Source organism: Gobio gobio, assembly GCF_949357685.1.
Source record: "Gobio gobio genome assembly, chromosome: 13".
Taxonomy (NCBI): Eukaryota; Metazoa; Chordata; class Actinopteri; order Cypriniformes; family Gobionidae; genus Gobio; species Gobio gobio.
The window spans coordinates 13,456,356-13,471,526 of NC_137106.1; the positions used below are offsets into that span (position 1 = coordinate 13,456,356).

Consider the following 15,171-nt stretch of genomic DNA (forward strand, 5'->3'; position numbering starts at 1 on the left):
GTTAATGATTGTATGCGCTGTCTCTCTTGCTTTGTCTCATTTCGAAGTCTGCGTCCCCTGGAGGTCAAATTTGTCAGCCACACATACATTCAAAAGTAAAACGAAATAACAATCATTTATGCCAATTTAAGTAATTTTGTAATGGTTATTTTTCTGAAATGACCTCCTCAAATGTGACCATCAGAGGGCACAGCTAGCCTTCAAAATGACACAGCTTTTATTAACTGTTCATCATGACAGTACTGTAATATTCTTTCCAAAGCTGTCGTGAAATGTAAGCAATGTAGGCTACTAGTGTCACAAGGCTGTAGGCAATTTAGGCTTTTCCCCACTAGTGCGTGAGATGGGTGTCCTGTCAATTCGCTCAAGCCTTATGACTGACACATCTTTAATATTTGGACCAACAGTATTTATCTGTAATATACTGATCTGTATTACTAATTACTAACTGTACTTGTACATATTTATGTTGTAAATATGCGTTGTTATTGACTGTAATGCCTATGTGCAAGGCTACTGATTAAATGTTTCAAAGCAATGTTTTTTCCTGCTTCTCATGTCAATTTGAAAAGTCAGACTGCTTGTTATATTTCAGTCATCACATCTGCTCAAACTATCTTTTGGTTTGTCATGCTAACTAATGATTTTACACTAAACAGCTTGTTTTGGTAAATATATAGTCCTACATTAGCCTAGAAATCTAGACGCACACTAGCTGTCCGTTGGCTTGCGAGCTGGAAAAACCAACTCTAGTCAGGCCGGTCAAGGCCAATCACATTGTGTATAGAGTCGGTGGGCGGGCTTAACATAATGATGGCAGAGTTGCGCTTCACCTTCTTTGTTGCTCTGGTTGGTTGTTGCGTGAAGAGGGAATTTGAAAGACAACCGTTTATCCCGCCCCTCGGATTGAGCCCTGCTAATGGTGTGTTCCAAGACCCAACATCTTGATGTGGGTCTGGCTTGTGAGGCTAGTCCCACTTTACAGGATCACTCAATTACTTAAAAAAAACCCAAAAAACAGGCCTCTCACAATGTGATATTCTACTGATTTATAATATCTGATCAATTGTTACAATAAAAAATACTCCAAAACATTTCTATGCAAGAAGGAAAACATTGTTTAATGGTTTATTAGCACGGCAGAATTACTGTAAGGTAAGAATGAATGCTTAAAGTCTTTATGCATAATGCATTATAAAGGTATTCATAATGTACATTATATCTTTTAATAAATAAGCATAACCAAAGGTAAAATGCATTATAATATTTTCAGAATCCTTGTTATATCCGAACTTTCTAAAGGTGTGTTCAATGAATTGATAAGTATTCATACGGAGGAACAAATGCAGTGAGATTGGCATTGGCTCTGCATAAACAGTAATTGCACACTTTATATAAACATAAGGCAAATGACAAATCTCATTGAAATATCAAATTTATATTTCTTTTATCCTTTTTTTTAATCTACGTCTATACATTGTATGAACAGAAAATCAGCAACATGAAATAAATTATTATAACATATCGTGATTCCAATTTGTCTACAAGGGCATGATACACAAGTCATTTAACACTCACTCCTCTCTTTGTAGAGACGAGTTTAGCGGATTAGGACAAAAATGTCTGACTTTACAACCAGTTTTTGTCTTTGATCAACTGAAAAATTCTAGCTATTTGGCCGGTAATATTTTAGAATTTAAAAAAAAGAGAAGAATCAGATGCGACAACATATATAAACATGCAGCCATTATACGCATGAGTATACAGTGTTGGATTAAAAACACTGAAAGACTAAAAGGAACAGGTGGCATACGCAACACCTCATGAACAAAACACAGGGCGCCACTGTGTGGCAAGTCTGGGAAAATGACCAACGCTGGGCATTTAATACAAACGCAATGCGAGGTTGAGGTATTCATTTCTTTTTCCTCAGGAAATATAGCTTTTGAGCCTGCTAAACTTGTTCTCAGGATCTGCAAAGTCAGAAATTTTCTACATAATAAAAAGTATAAATTCTTATAAAAGAAATACTTTGTCTATTGTGTCTGAACATACCGAAAACATTCATAAAACTTTTCTTAAGCAAACCTTACACACATACCTAACGTAAAAATCAAATAATTAATCTAAAATATATTTGTAAAATTACATACATCAGTATAATCAACGTCCTTTAGCAAGTGCGTAAAGTTAAATTTGTTCTTTTGCCAGCATTGCAGTCCGTCAAACCTGATCGTTTAAAGTTAATGTACAGTAGAAGTACAAAGTTGTTCTGAAAAGCTCCAGATCTTACTTCTTGTGAAACAGCCATCGCTCTGTGCCAGATGGCTGCAATTCGGCTCCACACATTTGTCCCAGTGTTGCACTCTCGTTTCTCTATTTGTTTTAATACAGTGTGTTTGTACATTCTGTACACGTGTCATATGTAAAAGTAGTTCTCTGTAGGTGTTTCGCCCGTGACTGTGGTGTGCGTTTGCATCCGCACCTGTGCATCTGTAGGAGTGGAGCATCCGTCATCAGGTGTCTCTGAATCTACCAACTGTTCTCCATCACTCAGGGCCAGTCCGCTTGCCTCGTCGTTGGCCCTGGACACTGTGTCTATGATTGGCGACTCCGTCTGTTTCTGCTGTTTCTCAATGTCCTGAAGCAGCTCTTCGTTGAACTGCTTCCACTGACGGAACTTCTGCGGTGAGAACTCAGAATCCTCTAGGATCCTGTTAATCAGGTGAAGCTCCGCCTCCTTTGCCTAAGAAACACAGGCAGCCAATGACAAATGTTGAGACCTTTATGTGTAATTATGTAGAACTGCATGTAGTACTGTAACTATGTAGGACTGCTGTCCATCTATTATTGTTGACTTGAATAGGAAATAATCCCAATAACAGTTAATATTGGGTTTGGTAGTGTGTGTGAGCGTGTGTGTGTGTGTTCATGTTTTTCTATCCTGGTAGGGACTTCAACTTGAATGCACACTGACTCATGGGGACTCGTGTCACTGTGGTCTTTACTATGGCATACACATAAAACACTTTTTCAATGAAATGATTGTTAGGCTGCATTAACTAGGTCAGCCGGAACCGGGAACACTTCCCATAACACCTGATGTACTCGTTACATCATCAGAAGAATGGCATCTACGCTAATGATAGTCTCTCTGTTTTATCCCGAGGTTTACTGCAGTCAGCCGGATCCAGGCCGTATCCAGTTCAGATGGTGGACCTGCGCCCAGACATGACCAACGCATGACCCTGAAGTGTCTGCAGAGACTGTGTCAATTAGACTCCCCCTGAAATTGCCTCGTCGACACGGCATCCTCAATAAACCCGTCTCCGGCGTGATGACTCCGATTGTTCGAATATTACAATTGAATAATTGTTAAATCGATATGTCATCCTCAATAAACCCGTCTCCGGCGTGTTGCCTCCGATCCTTCGAATATTGCACTTTAATAATTATTTAATCAACACATCATCCTCAATAAACCCGTCTCCAGCGCGTTGCCTCCGATCATTCGCATATCGCACTTTAATAATTATTTAATCAACACATCATCCTCAATAAACCCGTCTCCAGCACGTTGCCTCCGATCATTCGAATATTGCACTTTAATAAATATTTAATCAACACATCATCCTCAATAAACGCGTCTCCGGCGTGTTGCCTCCGATCTTTCGAATATTCCGATCTATTATGACCTCTGACTAGGGGTGCACCGATCCGATATTAGGATCGGATATCGGCCGCGATACTGACAAAATAGCTGGATCGGGGATCGGAAAAATTAACAGATCCACAAGCCGATCCAGGTGTTTTTTTCCGTCGCAGCAGAACCTACGTCATTCGTCAGCTTCACGTGTGTCGCATGCTAGAAGGGAGCGAGCCAGAGAGTCGGCTGTGTGGAGGAGATATTTCACGCTTGCCACGCCAACTAGTTCGTCGCTGTTTCGAGGGTATTACTGCAAAGTCAGGGTCTTTCCTGCATTGACATTTTTTTGACGGCCAAAGCCTAATTTGATGAGTTATTGTGATTTACGAGTGATGTAGAACAGATGCTGCGCTTGTGACTGAGTGACAGAGAGACCGATCTGAGAGCTCCTCCCCCGCGCGCGCTCTCTGGGTCTTCAAAATAATCAGTGTTCGCTCTCATATTTCACATATTAATCCAAATCAAAAGCTCGGAAGACCGAAACCATGTTGCACGTGACACATTCGGACAATTTTGTCCTTGAATTATCACTGGGTGTGAATTGCGCTCAAAAAACATTTGACTCTTCTCTGACCAGCTGACATAAAGCATACTTTCAATAAGCGGGAGACAAATTATATCCAGTTATGAAGTGTTTTCTGTGTGTTGACATCTTTCGCGATGTTCTAACAGACGGGATTCGCACACAACGCGTCTGCTAATGTCCGATTCGTGACCTAATGACTCCTTTGAACCGAATCATTTTAACGACTGGCCAGAACAACTGATCTGTCCAACACTGAACTCATGAACTCAGTTTATTAATTTACTCAGAACGCAACTGAAATGAGAACACAAGTGTGCTTACCCATTTTAGCAAGAGTGGGTAGTAAGAATTATTTTTAATTATCAACAGCATTTCATCTTATTTCTGTTGACAATGTGTAGTAAAATAAATACACATTATACACACAAATACACACAAAAGTTTTTTGTTTCCACTGCTACATTTTATTTATTTAAAGAAGTTAGATTACATTCTATTTTAGATTTGAATGCACAATTGTTTTTTAAATAAATAAGAATTCAACACCTTACATACATCTGTTATTTTGTCTTAGTTATGTTTAGTTAGTAAAGTCTGGTGCCTTTAGTCTCTTCAAGGAAGGTATAAGGTGGAAGATATACAGTTTATTATTAATTCAACAATATATCGGATCGGTATCGGGTATCGACAGATACACAAAGCCCAGGCATCGGTATCGGGACTGAAAAAGTCGGATCGGTGCACCCCTACCTCTGACCTGTAAAGTTGCCAGAATAATAATCATAAGCTGCTTGTTAATTGGCCAGAGGAGAACTGGCACCCCGACTGAGCCTGGTTTCTGCCAAGGTTTATTTTTCTCCATTAGGTCACATGATGGGGTTTTGGTTTCCTTGCCACTGTTGCCTCTGGCTTGGCGTGCTCAGTGGGGGACACTAAATTTTTCAACTCAATATCCAAATAAATCTAATTAATAAACTAAATTAACCATATAAACTAAATTACTGATCTAATTACTGATCTAAAGCCCACACTGTCACTGTATGATAATTGAAATGAACTGATGACATCACCATTTTCTCCGGAATGGCTATATAGCTGAATAAAATTATGTTGCATTATTTTGCTGTTTAACACTGTAAAGCTGCTTTGCAACAATCTGCATTGTTAAAAGCGCTATATAAATAAAGTTGACTTGACTTGACTTGACTGTGGGGACCTAAATTGAAGTACTCATGAGGAAACAAGCTTATAAATCATATAGAATGAGTTTTTTTGAAAATGTAAAAATGCAGAAAGTTTTGTGTGATGGGTAGGTTTAGGAGTAGGGCTAGTGTAAGGGGAGAGAATATACAGTTTGTACAGTAAAAAAAACATTACGTCTATGGAGAGTCCCCACAAAGATAGCGAACCAAATGTGTGTGTGTGTAAATGCATGTCTTACCTTGAGTGTGCTCTGGAGGGTACGGAGTGTGTGTATCTTCTCATTGATAACAGGGTTTTTGTTGCGTTTAATGAAGGATTTACGAAGCTGGTCATGAGTCGTCGGCTGATTCTGACCAATCAGAGACACTCCTCCTTTCTTCAGGCTGTGGAACATTTCATCCATCTCATCTACATTTCCTGAGACATAGATAGAATTTGTCTTTAATTTCCAATTTGTCTTTTAATTTGTCTTTAAATCCTTTTTGCCAAAGGATTTAAAGATACAGGATATAAAGAAGCTGATAGGAGGATACAGTTTATGATGATCCTTTACCTGCAATTTTACTGCCCCCTGCTTTTGAAATGGTCAATGGCTCTGAAAACCTGTTCTGCTTACCCTTCGTTCGAGGAAGCGTGTTTGATTGAGTTTGAGTTTTCTGTGACAAAATAAAGGGGAAACTCTGTTAAAAATGTTATGTTCCAAGGAAAAGTATACAGTACACAGCCATTTTTCAATTTTTTTCAGCATTGATAATAAGAAGAAATGTTTCCATAACCAAACCAGTTAATGATTACAATAAGAAATGTTTTCCCTGACACTAGAAATGTGACACTAGAAACCGCTGAAAATTCAGCTTTGTCGTCAAAAGAATACATTACATTTTAAAATATATTTAAACAGAAAGGTTATTTTAAATTGTAATAATATTTCACAATATTACTGAATTTTTAATCAAACCCCAAACTTTTGAATGGTAGTGTAAATATCTAATTTTGTTTTGCACACAAAAAATTCAATCATAGAGGTTTGGAACAACATGAGGGTAAGTAAATGGACGATCCCTTTAATTTGAGGTTTTATTTTATTCTTGTTTTGTGCATGGGTGTGTCTGTGTTTATCCTCACCGTATTCAGTTTCTTCCGATGAGAAAGGGGGGAACGTGATGATTCCTCCTCAGATTCGGTTTCACTGTAACAGTCTGACAACAGAAACATCATTCATGAATCCAGCACTGCCAGCATTTCTATAATTAGTTTTAATTATAGAACACAACATAATATATGGTGACATACATTATGTCACCATATACTGGTATTAAAGCTGGTATTGCATGGTATATATTAGTTTACTGGAATGAAATGGGGATCAGGCATCTGTGTACTAAAAGAAAGGATACCAAACCCAGTCGAAGGCATGTAAATTTGGACTTTACAGCTACGCCAGAACTAAATCACAATTCTCTATGACTGTTTACATTGAAAATGTAGCATAGAAACAGCAAATGTATTGCCATATATAGGGGAGACCGGGGGGTTTTGTAACACGGGGTTATACTGTTATGTAACACTGTAAGTTCGACAGGTCAGAAAAGAGCTGTGGTAACGTCATCAATATCATTCACTCCCGTCTTCTTTTTGAGCTCACACAAGAAATGGCATGTGACTGTGAGCAAATTTGTAGATTTTATGTCCAAAGAACTTATTTTCAGGTAAGAAGTAAATTTTTTTTGAAAACGTTACAAGTACAACCAACCCCTATGATGATTTCAGTGAGTGAAGTTATCAATCACATTCTCAGTTGCGTATCGAAGGATTTATTCAGTAAATGTGTTTCCACCGTAGTCTATGCGCATGTCTTTTTATCAGATAAAAAAGTTTTTTGTGCACATTATTCATGTGCATCTTGATGATTCCATCAGCGTTTTTTATGCAAAATGAACCCTTATGTGACAGGAATACAGTACACGCACACTCACACAAACACGCGCGAGAATTGTTTTGCTCTACATTTAAAGTTCTAAAAAAAATACAATATAATGCTTTTGTCAATTTTAATTGTTTTCTTTGTTCTTCAGTGATGTTTATGCAAAAATCGGATAGTGTGGATGTTATTTCAGCAAATTGCCTCTTAGTGTTACATCTATCCCCGACTAGTGTTACAATTCACCCCAGTAACAGATTGTAACAACGGAACATTTTGTATTTGACATTAAATCATATAATCTGTGATTATGAGATACATATCCAAGTGAGCTTTGTGGCGCCAAGTGAGTGATGTCAAAATTGGAGACATCTATCACAAACAACCACTGAGCAACTGATGCTCAAACAAAAAGTGCTACAACAATCCCCGGTCTCCCCAACCATGAATGCGTTAACACACATCATTTCCTACCTTCTTCGTTGTCTGGTTGACTTTGGACATACTTCTTGTGTTTCTGAATGGCTGCGATTAAGCAGTTAATCCATCTGTTAAGAGAGAGTGAGAGAAAAAGAGATTTATCACATATCAACATGTCTCACCACTTACCAAGTGATTTGTATTGTGTTGTATTAGGCTATGACCAGTGGGGGGCATAAGTGACGCGTGAGAGATCCTGAATGTGTAAAAACTAGTGATTATGTGTGTGTGCAGTAGAAAAGAGTAATAATAGGCAGGTACACATGAAGTGGGAGTGTTAAATAGGTTAAAAGGTGTTGGCATTCACATTGTCTCCAGTGCAGCAGACAGACCGACACTGTTTCTCTCGGTGTCTGACTCTGAGCGTCTGCTGACTCACTGCTATACTGCAGCTCCTCAAGTGCTGCTCAAGAGGTCAAAGTCATTAAGAGCATTTCAGAGTTTAAAGCTTTTCACACTGAAGCTCAGAACAACCAGTGCAACTTGGCAATAGAATAACAATCGTGCCTGCAAATAATGGAAACAAATGGCATAAATCTCTTCAGATGAGACAAAGTCACCTAATTGGTCTAATATTATCATCTGGCGAATGAGTGGGGGGATGATACATGGTATGATAGTTAACATAACTGCCCAAGATTCTCTCCTGAACATCATATCATCGGCTCTATTATTAGATGTGTGAAGCACCAGAGTTTGACTGGTCATTGGACAAATCATGCAGTGTAAAAGAGAGCACCAATCTGTAGTGCTATTACATAAGGTGCTCAGCCCTGAATTACTGCAGAGGTGCTAAACTAAACTAAACTAAACAGCTATTTTCACAAAATATGTTTTTAAAAGAACAAATACAAACCTTTCCAGCTTATTCACTGTATTATATTAAATAGTAGGTTACACTTTATTTTAAGGTGTCGGTGTTACACTGCAATTATACATTTAAGTAGGCCTACTGAGTGATATTAAGTAACTACATGTACTTACTATAGGGTTAGGAGGATTAAGGTTTCGTTTGCTTTTAGGTTAGTTGCATCTAAGTATTCAGAATTGACAGTTATTACTATTGTAACTACATGTAACATATGTAACAATGACACTGCAAAATAACGTGTTCCCAATAATATTAATGGTGAAATATGGAATTTCTGTGCTATAGACACCAAAAGAGAATGGCAAAATCAAACAGGTTTCCCAAAATATCCTACTGTCCCTTTCGTCCTGTTTTAATGCAAAACTCTATCTCAAGAAAATTGTAATGTATTAGTTTTATGCTAAGCTTGTAGACTAAGCTGTTTGCTTGTTACCCAAATTTTTATTTTACCATTGACTTTAGACCAGGTTTTTGTGGGTCAATGGCACGGTCGTTTTCAGTTGCCTCAAAATAGCAACGCGCCAACAATGCGCCTGGACACGCCTCGTTCTCAGACTAGCGCACCCATGGGCGAACAGATGGCCGCCAATGCATTTGCTATGTAAACAACGTGGCATTGGACGTGAAAATGATAACTGCGTCGGGCTGAAACTAGCAAAAAATACTTGCGTCACGCCTGGTGTCGCATTGCAATAACAAGCACTTAGAACTGACCCACAAGATCAGGAATTGTGCAAATTGCATTAAGCACACATTTTTGAGTGTACTTACGCCATAACCTGATTTGCATATTTTTCTAAATCAATAAAACAGGGCAGAGAGTGTCCAAATTCATTCGGCTGTCAGTATATGCATGTTGTTCTGAATTCCCAGTGAACACCCAGTGTTTACACTTTTTGTTAAGTCAACCTGTTAATCCATCACTTTTATATATATATTTACTTGGCTATGCGCATAAAGTATTTTCAGAGGACAGAAGTTCCACATTACACTTTTAAAAATTCAATGTCATTGCATCTAACACATCTATTTCAATTCAAAGGTCAAAGCTCAGTCATTTGCACATGAAGAGAAACTGCAGATACACAGCAAGATCTAATCATTGTGACATTTTGCTACACAATGATTTTTACAAAACGCTCTCTAAGACATAATGCCAGGAATGACTGTCGTTTAGACGCGGCTGTCGGACAAATGCTTGTTTATATGCAGCCAGACTCACTTGCTCATGTCGGTTACATTATCAGCAGCGAAGAAAAAATCCTGGAAGCGCAGGTGGCACATTTTAAATACACTAGGAGAAAAAAGAGAAAGAGATCAGATGTTAATAACCATTAATCTTAGGGCAGAAGCTTTAGCAGCTTAATGAAAACTCGTTTGTCATCATGGTGGCAGGTTGTGCTGTTCAGCGTCTGTGGACTGCGGGGGAAGATCGGAAGAATGTAAAGTGTAATTCTGTTATTCACACATCTCCGGCTAACTGCCCTCCTGTGCCAGATACTCTCACTCTCACAGCCAAACACAAACACAGAGTCCGAGGGGCTTGGCGACTTCTGTTTCTTTATGACGGTGTGAACACAAACAATCACGCTGAACGGGGTTTAATGTCGTTCAGTCAATAGATATGCTTCAAATTTGATTCAGCATCAAATAATGAATGGGTAAACCAAAGCCAGCATGTTTTGTATAGTGCAGAAGATACTCACTACTTCCTCTTGTGTTCTCCAGCGCTCTCTATACTGTAGCTTCCGATCTTGATTAAGCCCTCCGCCTTCTCTTCCTGCACAAAAAAAGAAGAAGATACAAAGATATAAAAATTCTGTCTGATACTGATAAACTTATAATTAGTGTCATGTAGTGGGCGATATTAAAATTCTACACCATTTTGTCTCAGAAAATGAAAGGGATAGTTAAAACTCTTAATTTACTCGCTCTCATGTCCTTCCAAACCTGTATGCATTTCTTTCTTCTGCAGAACATAAAATAAGATATTTTGAAGAATGTTGGTAAACAGTTTTGGTTCCCATTGAAAAAAAATAAAAATAAATACAATGGAAGTCAATGGGAACCGAAACTATTTCACAGATTCTTCAAAATATCTTCTTTCATGTTTCATAGAAGAAAGACGTTCAGAAAGTTTTAGAATAGCATTTTCATTTTCCCTTTAAAAACGAAACTCTTGAAAATACAGTTAATGCTTTTAAATGCAAGTTAATTTAAGAATCACAACATTATAATGTACAGTATGAAGGATGGATATTCATTTTGAGATCTATTAGAGATTATATTTAACACCGTTATTAACTCTTTCCCTGCCATTGACAGAATTTTAAGACTTTCTGTGTTTTCACTGTTATACAATAGGGGGCGCAATGACACATCTTCTGAAAGAGTACCGAATCACCTGATCAAAACATATGCGAAGAAGACACAGAAACAAGCAATAGCATATGTAATCATATGCATATGTAAAATAATGTGATCATCAACCTTTAACAGCATATCAAAACTGCCTAATGTTACTGAATGAAATGTCGACCCAGGAAGTGGTTACGACTGTGTTGATGGACTCGATCTGCTTCATCTATGTTTTGATCATTGTTCTGAATATGATCCAGATGTAGTCTTTGACAAAATCGTGATTTTCTCAGCTTTTTGCTCAAAATGTTGCTTTTGTAGAATTGAAAATAATCAAATATATTTGAAAATGAGCAAATACATTTGCTTTACTATTTCAACCCTGCTCTTTTTTTACCACAAGGGCCATTTGGAATTCCTAGAGACAGAGGTGTTGATAGTCCTCGAGGTCTGTAGGCCAAAATGTGTGTCACACCTTTGGTACAGTGGGGGTAGTTGTAATTATCTGATTGGTCAGTTTGAATGTCTCACATTTGGGTTTTAGTCACATGGTCAAGGAAGGGATAAAAGAATATTGCAACTGTTGCTCTGCTCTGTTATGCTCTCTCTTTTCTTGGGGCCTGCTCTTTGTTATTCTCTCTCTCTCTCTCTCTCTCTCTCTCTCTCTCTCTCTCTCTCTCTCTCTCTCAGGTAACATTCTATACATGCTGGATAAGATTAATGGTATAAGTTTTTAACAACTCATTCATCTATTTTGTAACTATTTTAAGTCTAACATAACCATATTGCCATTTAATCCTTTCAGTTACAAATACTGTGCTAACTATTTTTGATTTTGGTATTAAATGTGCTACCTATTGCAATACAAACGTCACACTATAACGCTCTCCAACATATTTTGCTATTGTAACACCGCTTATTTCCGTCGTTGGTATAAGTAGCAGTGGGTGGTAATAGAAGAGAAATGTAGAGTTTTATATCATCTTGCCGATAACATTTCTTGTCATTCAGCAACCCTGAGGCCTGAACCACTGTAGGCGAACCACCCTTACACTTTTTTATGAAACATACCCACATTCGAGTATTGATTAAAAAAGAATGCATGAAGCTAGAATAATTAGGGCCCAAGCCCTGAAAGGGCGCAGAGCCCTATTGTTCTTCCTCAGATTATTAGGGCCCAAGCCCTGAAAGGGCGCAGAGCCCTATTGTTCTTCCTCAGATTATTCTTTGTTTTTTTTTTTTTTTTTTTTTTTTTCGACTTCTCGGGTACTTTTGGGGCACTTAACATGCTCGAAAACTCTTGAAACTTCGCACGGGCGTCGGAATGCGCGGCCATCAGAGCCGGGCTGAAGCTGGTACCCGGGCGTGGCAGGGGGGCTCGACAGCGCCCCCTAAAGTGGGGTCTGAAAACTTGGTCCATATATCAAACACACTTGCACGTACATGTATGAAACTCGGTACACATATAGATCTCATCAGGCCGAACAACTTTCGTGCTCTAAGTTATGCGTCAGCCCTACAGGAAGTGAGCTATTATGGGTTGTTCGGAAAACGCATGCTCTGGAATTTAATATACTCCTCCGAGGCCATTGTTTCGATCATTGCCAAACTCGGTCAGCATGAAGAGAACATATACAGGATGCTAAATTGCGAGCGGATTTTTGATATCTCAAATGGTTTGGCCGTGGCGAAGCAACGAATTTATGGCGAGAAAAGGGAAACAGGAAGTGTGTTATAACTTGTGCAAACATTGACTGGTTTGGATGAAACTTCAGCTGTGTGTTCGTTGTAAGAAGCCGATCACATGGATATGACTTTTGTGAGTCAAAGTTATAGCGCCACCAACTGGCAGCAGGAAGTGTGTCACTTTCAAAAATGCTTTGAATCACCATCTTATTTTGACCCGATTTATTTCAAACTTCATCAGTATAATGTGAAAACATGACAGATAGAGACGTATGAAATGGATTCCTGAAATTTCAAATACTGTTGCCATGGCAACGTGTCAAAGTTTAATAATCTTTTGGCTGTTCTGAGGCTCTTAGCATGCTTGAAATTGCTTGAAACTGCTTGAAACTCAACACACACATCAGAGATGTCAGTCAGTACACATGGACAAAGCCTCAGAAACGGGCGGGGATGAGGGCCTCTCTAGCGCCACCTTTTGACAAAAGTGGGGGGGTTAGTTTTATCTTCAGTCACCAAACTCGGTACATATATTGTTCTCTTCGAGCCGGACAACTTTCTAATTTACAGTCATTAGCTCCGACCAACAGGAAGTCAGATATTTTGGTTTGAAGGTGAATATTTATGTAATTCAGGGTCTGAGTTTTTACGTTCTCCTCGTAGGCGATTTATTCAATCTCCACCAAACTCGGTCAACATGAAACAAAGATACGGAAGATGCTAAAATGCGAACGAATATTGGATATCTCAAACGGTGTTGCCATGGCGAGGGATTAAATAAGGACAAAAAAAGGGGAACAGAAATTGTCTCATATCTTGTAAAATAATATTTTGATTTAAATTAAATTAAGATTGTATGTTTGGTAATTGAACTTAGATTAATTTAAAATGACTGTACTATTTTTCAGATGAATATATATATATTTTATAAATATTTATTTGTATAATGTATTGTGCCCGTGTGTGCTGCCCTTCCCTCAATGAACACAAGATGGCAGCATTGTGTTAGTTTTGAAGCAGGATAAAAAAAAAACTTGTTTCTCTCTCTCTCTCTCTCTCTCTCTCTCTCTCTCTCTCTCTCTCTCTCTCTCTCTGTGTGTGTGTGTGTGTGTGTGTGTGTGTGTGTGTGTGTGTGTGTGTGTGTGTGTGTGTGTGTGTGTGTGTGTGTGTGTGCTTCTGTGATTTCTGAGGACATACATTTGTAGACATTTCATGTGTCCCCGTACATATATTGTTCTCTTCGAGCCGGACAACTTTCTAATTTAACTAATCTAATTTAACTAATTTAAAACTTTCTAATTTTAAATAAAAACGTCATGTGCTGTGTTTGCCAAGATCACGTATGATGCATATGCAGGGTATATGCAGGAATCCTGAAGTAAATTTTAATACCTTTTTAAGACTTTTTTAAGACCTTCTCAAAATATTTAAAGACCTCATCGGCGATGAGAACTACTGTTGAGCAATAAAATAAAAATATATAATCATAAGCTATAACAAAAATATATATTAAATTAGGTGAGTGGATAGTTAAAAAAAATTGCAATTACAAAAAGTAATTCTTGAAAAAACATCTCTGGACTAATTATCTTATCACCTGACAGCCGTGATTCCATGTACTCATTCAGACATAACTCTTTTTTAAAACAGAGGAGTGTGAGTGTGTTTTCTATACATGTGCTTTAAGGTCATGTGCTGTGTTTGCAAAGATCACTTTTGACACATTTGTCTTTAAATTCATTATTTACTGGCATAGTTCAAATTTATTTTAAAACAAAATTCACATTGTTTTCTACAAGTGTCTGTTTATAAGTGTCTTTTTTTCACAGAAAGTTTTTGTTTGAACGTGAATATTTGTATAATTCAGGGTCTGAGTTTTTACGTTCTCCTCGTAGGCGATTTATTCAATCTCCACCAAACTCGGTCAACGTGAAACGGAAGCTTAACGCATTAAAAATATTTAACAAAAATAACGCAGCGTCCGTTTTTATATCCATTTTTGCTTAGCGTTACATGATCACGCTCCTATTCATGTAAATGCTTCCAAGTGTGTGTGTGTCAGTGTCCTGTCTGTGTGTGTGTGTGTGTGTGTGTGTGCCAGTGTCCTGTCTGTGTGTGTGTCAGTGTCCTGTCTGTGTGTGTGTGTGTGTGTGTGTGTGTGTGTGTGTGTGTGTCAGTGTCCTGTCTGTGTGGATGCGTCTCATGTCAGCTAATCAAGGGACACTGACACACACACACACACACACACACACACGCACACACACACACACACACACACTCACTCGACGCATAGATAGACACGCGTTAGTTTCCTGCTCACATCGAGTTCTCTTTTGCTCTTGAACAACCAATAACACAGAGGATTTTGAGTATTCTCATATTTAATCATCTTTAAGTGCACAAAACTATGAAAATATATG

At 38.2% G+C, this 15,171-nt stretch overlaps 1 protein-coding gene across 5 annotated transcripts in view; it reads right to left on the bottom strand.

Annotated features, from left to right (window-relative positions):
- Positions 1–1,033: 1,033 nt before the first annotated feature.
- cnksr1 (connector enhancer of kinase suppressor of Ras 1) overlaps positions 1,034–15,171 on the bottom strand; it is a 64,446-nt gene continuing 50,308 nt past the window's right edge. For all 5 annotated transcript variants that reach the window (XM_079833232.1, XM_079833230.1, XM_079833229.1 and 2 more), the window contains 7 exons: positions 10,414–10,487; positions 9,930–10,001; positions 7,831–7,904; positions 6,561–6,634; positions 5,989–6,091; positions 5,674–5,852; positions 1,034–2,746 (listed from right to left, as the gene is read on the bottom strand). In XM_079833232.1, coding sequence (XP_079689358.1) covers positions 2,420–2,746; positions 5,674–5,852; positions 5,989–6,091; positions 6,561–6,634; positions 7,831–7,904; positions 9,930–10,001; positions 10,414–10,487 — 903 coding nt within the window. In that variant the 3' untranslated portion in view covers positions 1,034–2,419. The remainder of the gene's footprint in view (positions 2,747–5,673; positions 5,853–5,988; positions 6,092–6,560; positions 6,635–7,830; positions 7,905–9,929; positions 10,002–10,413; positions 10,488–15,171) is intronic.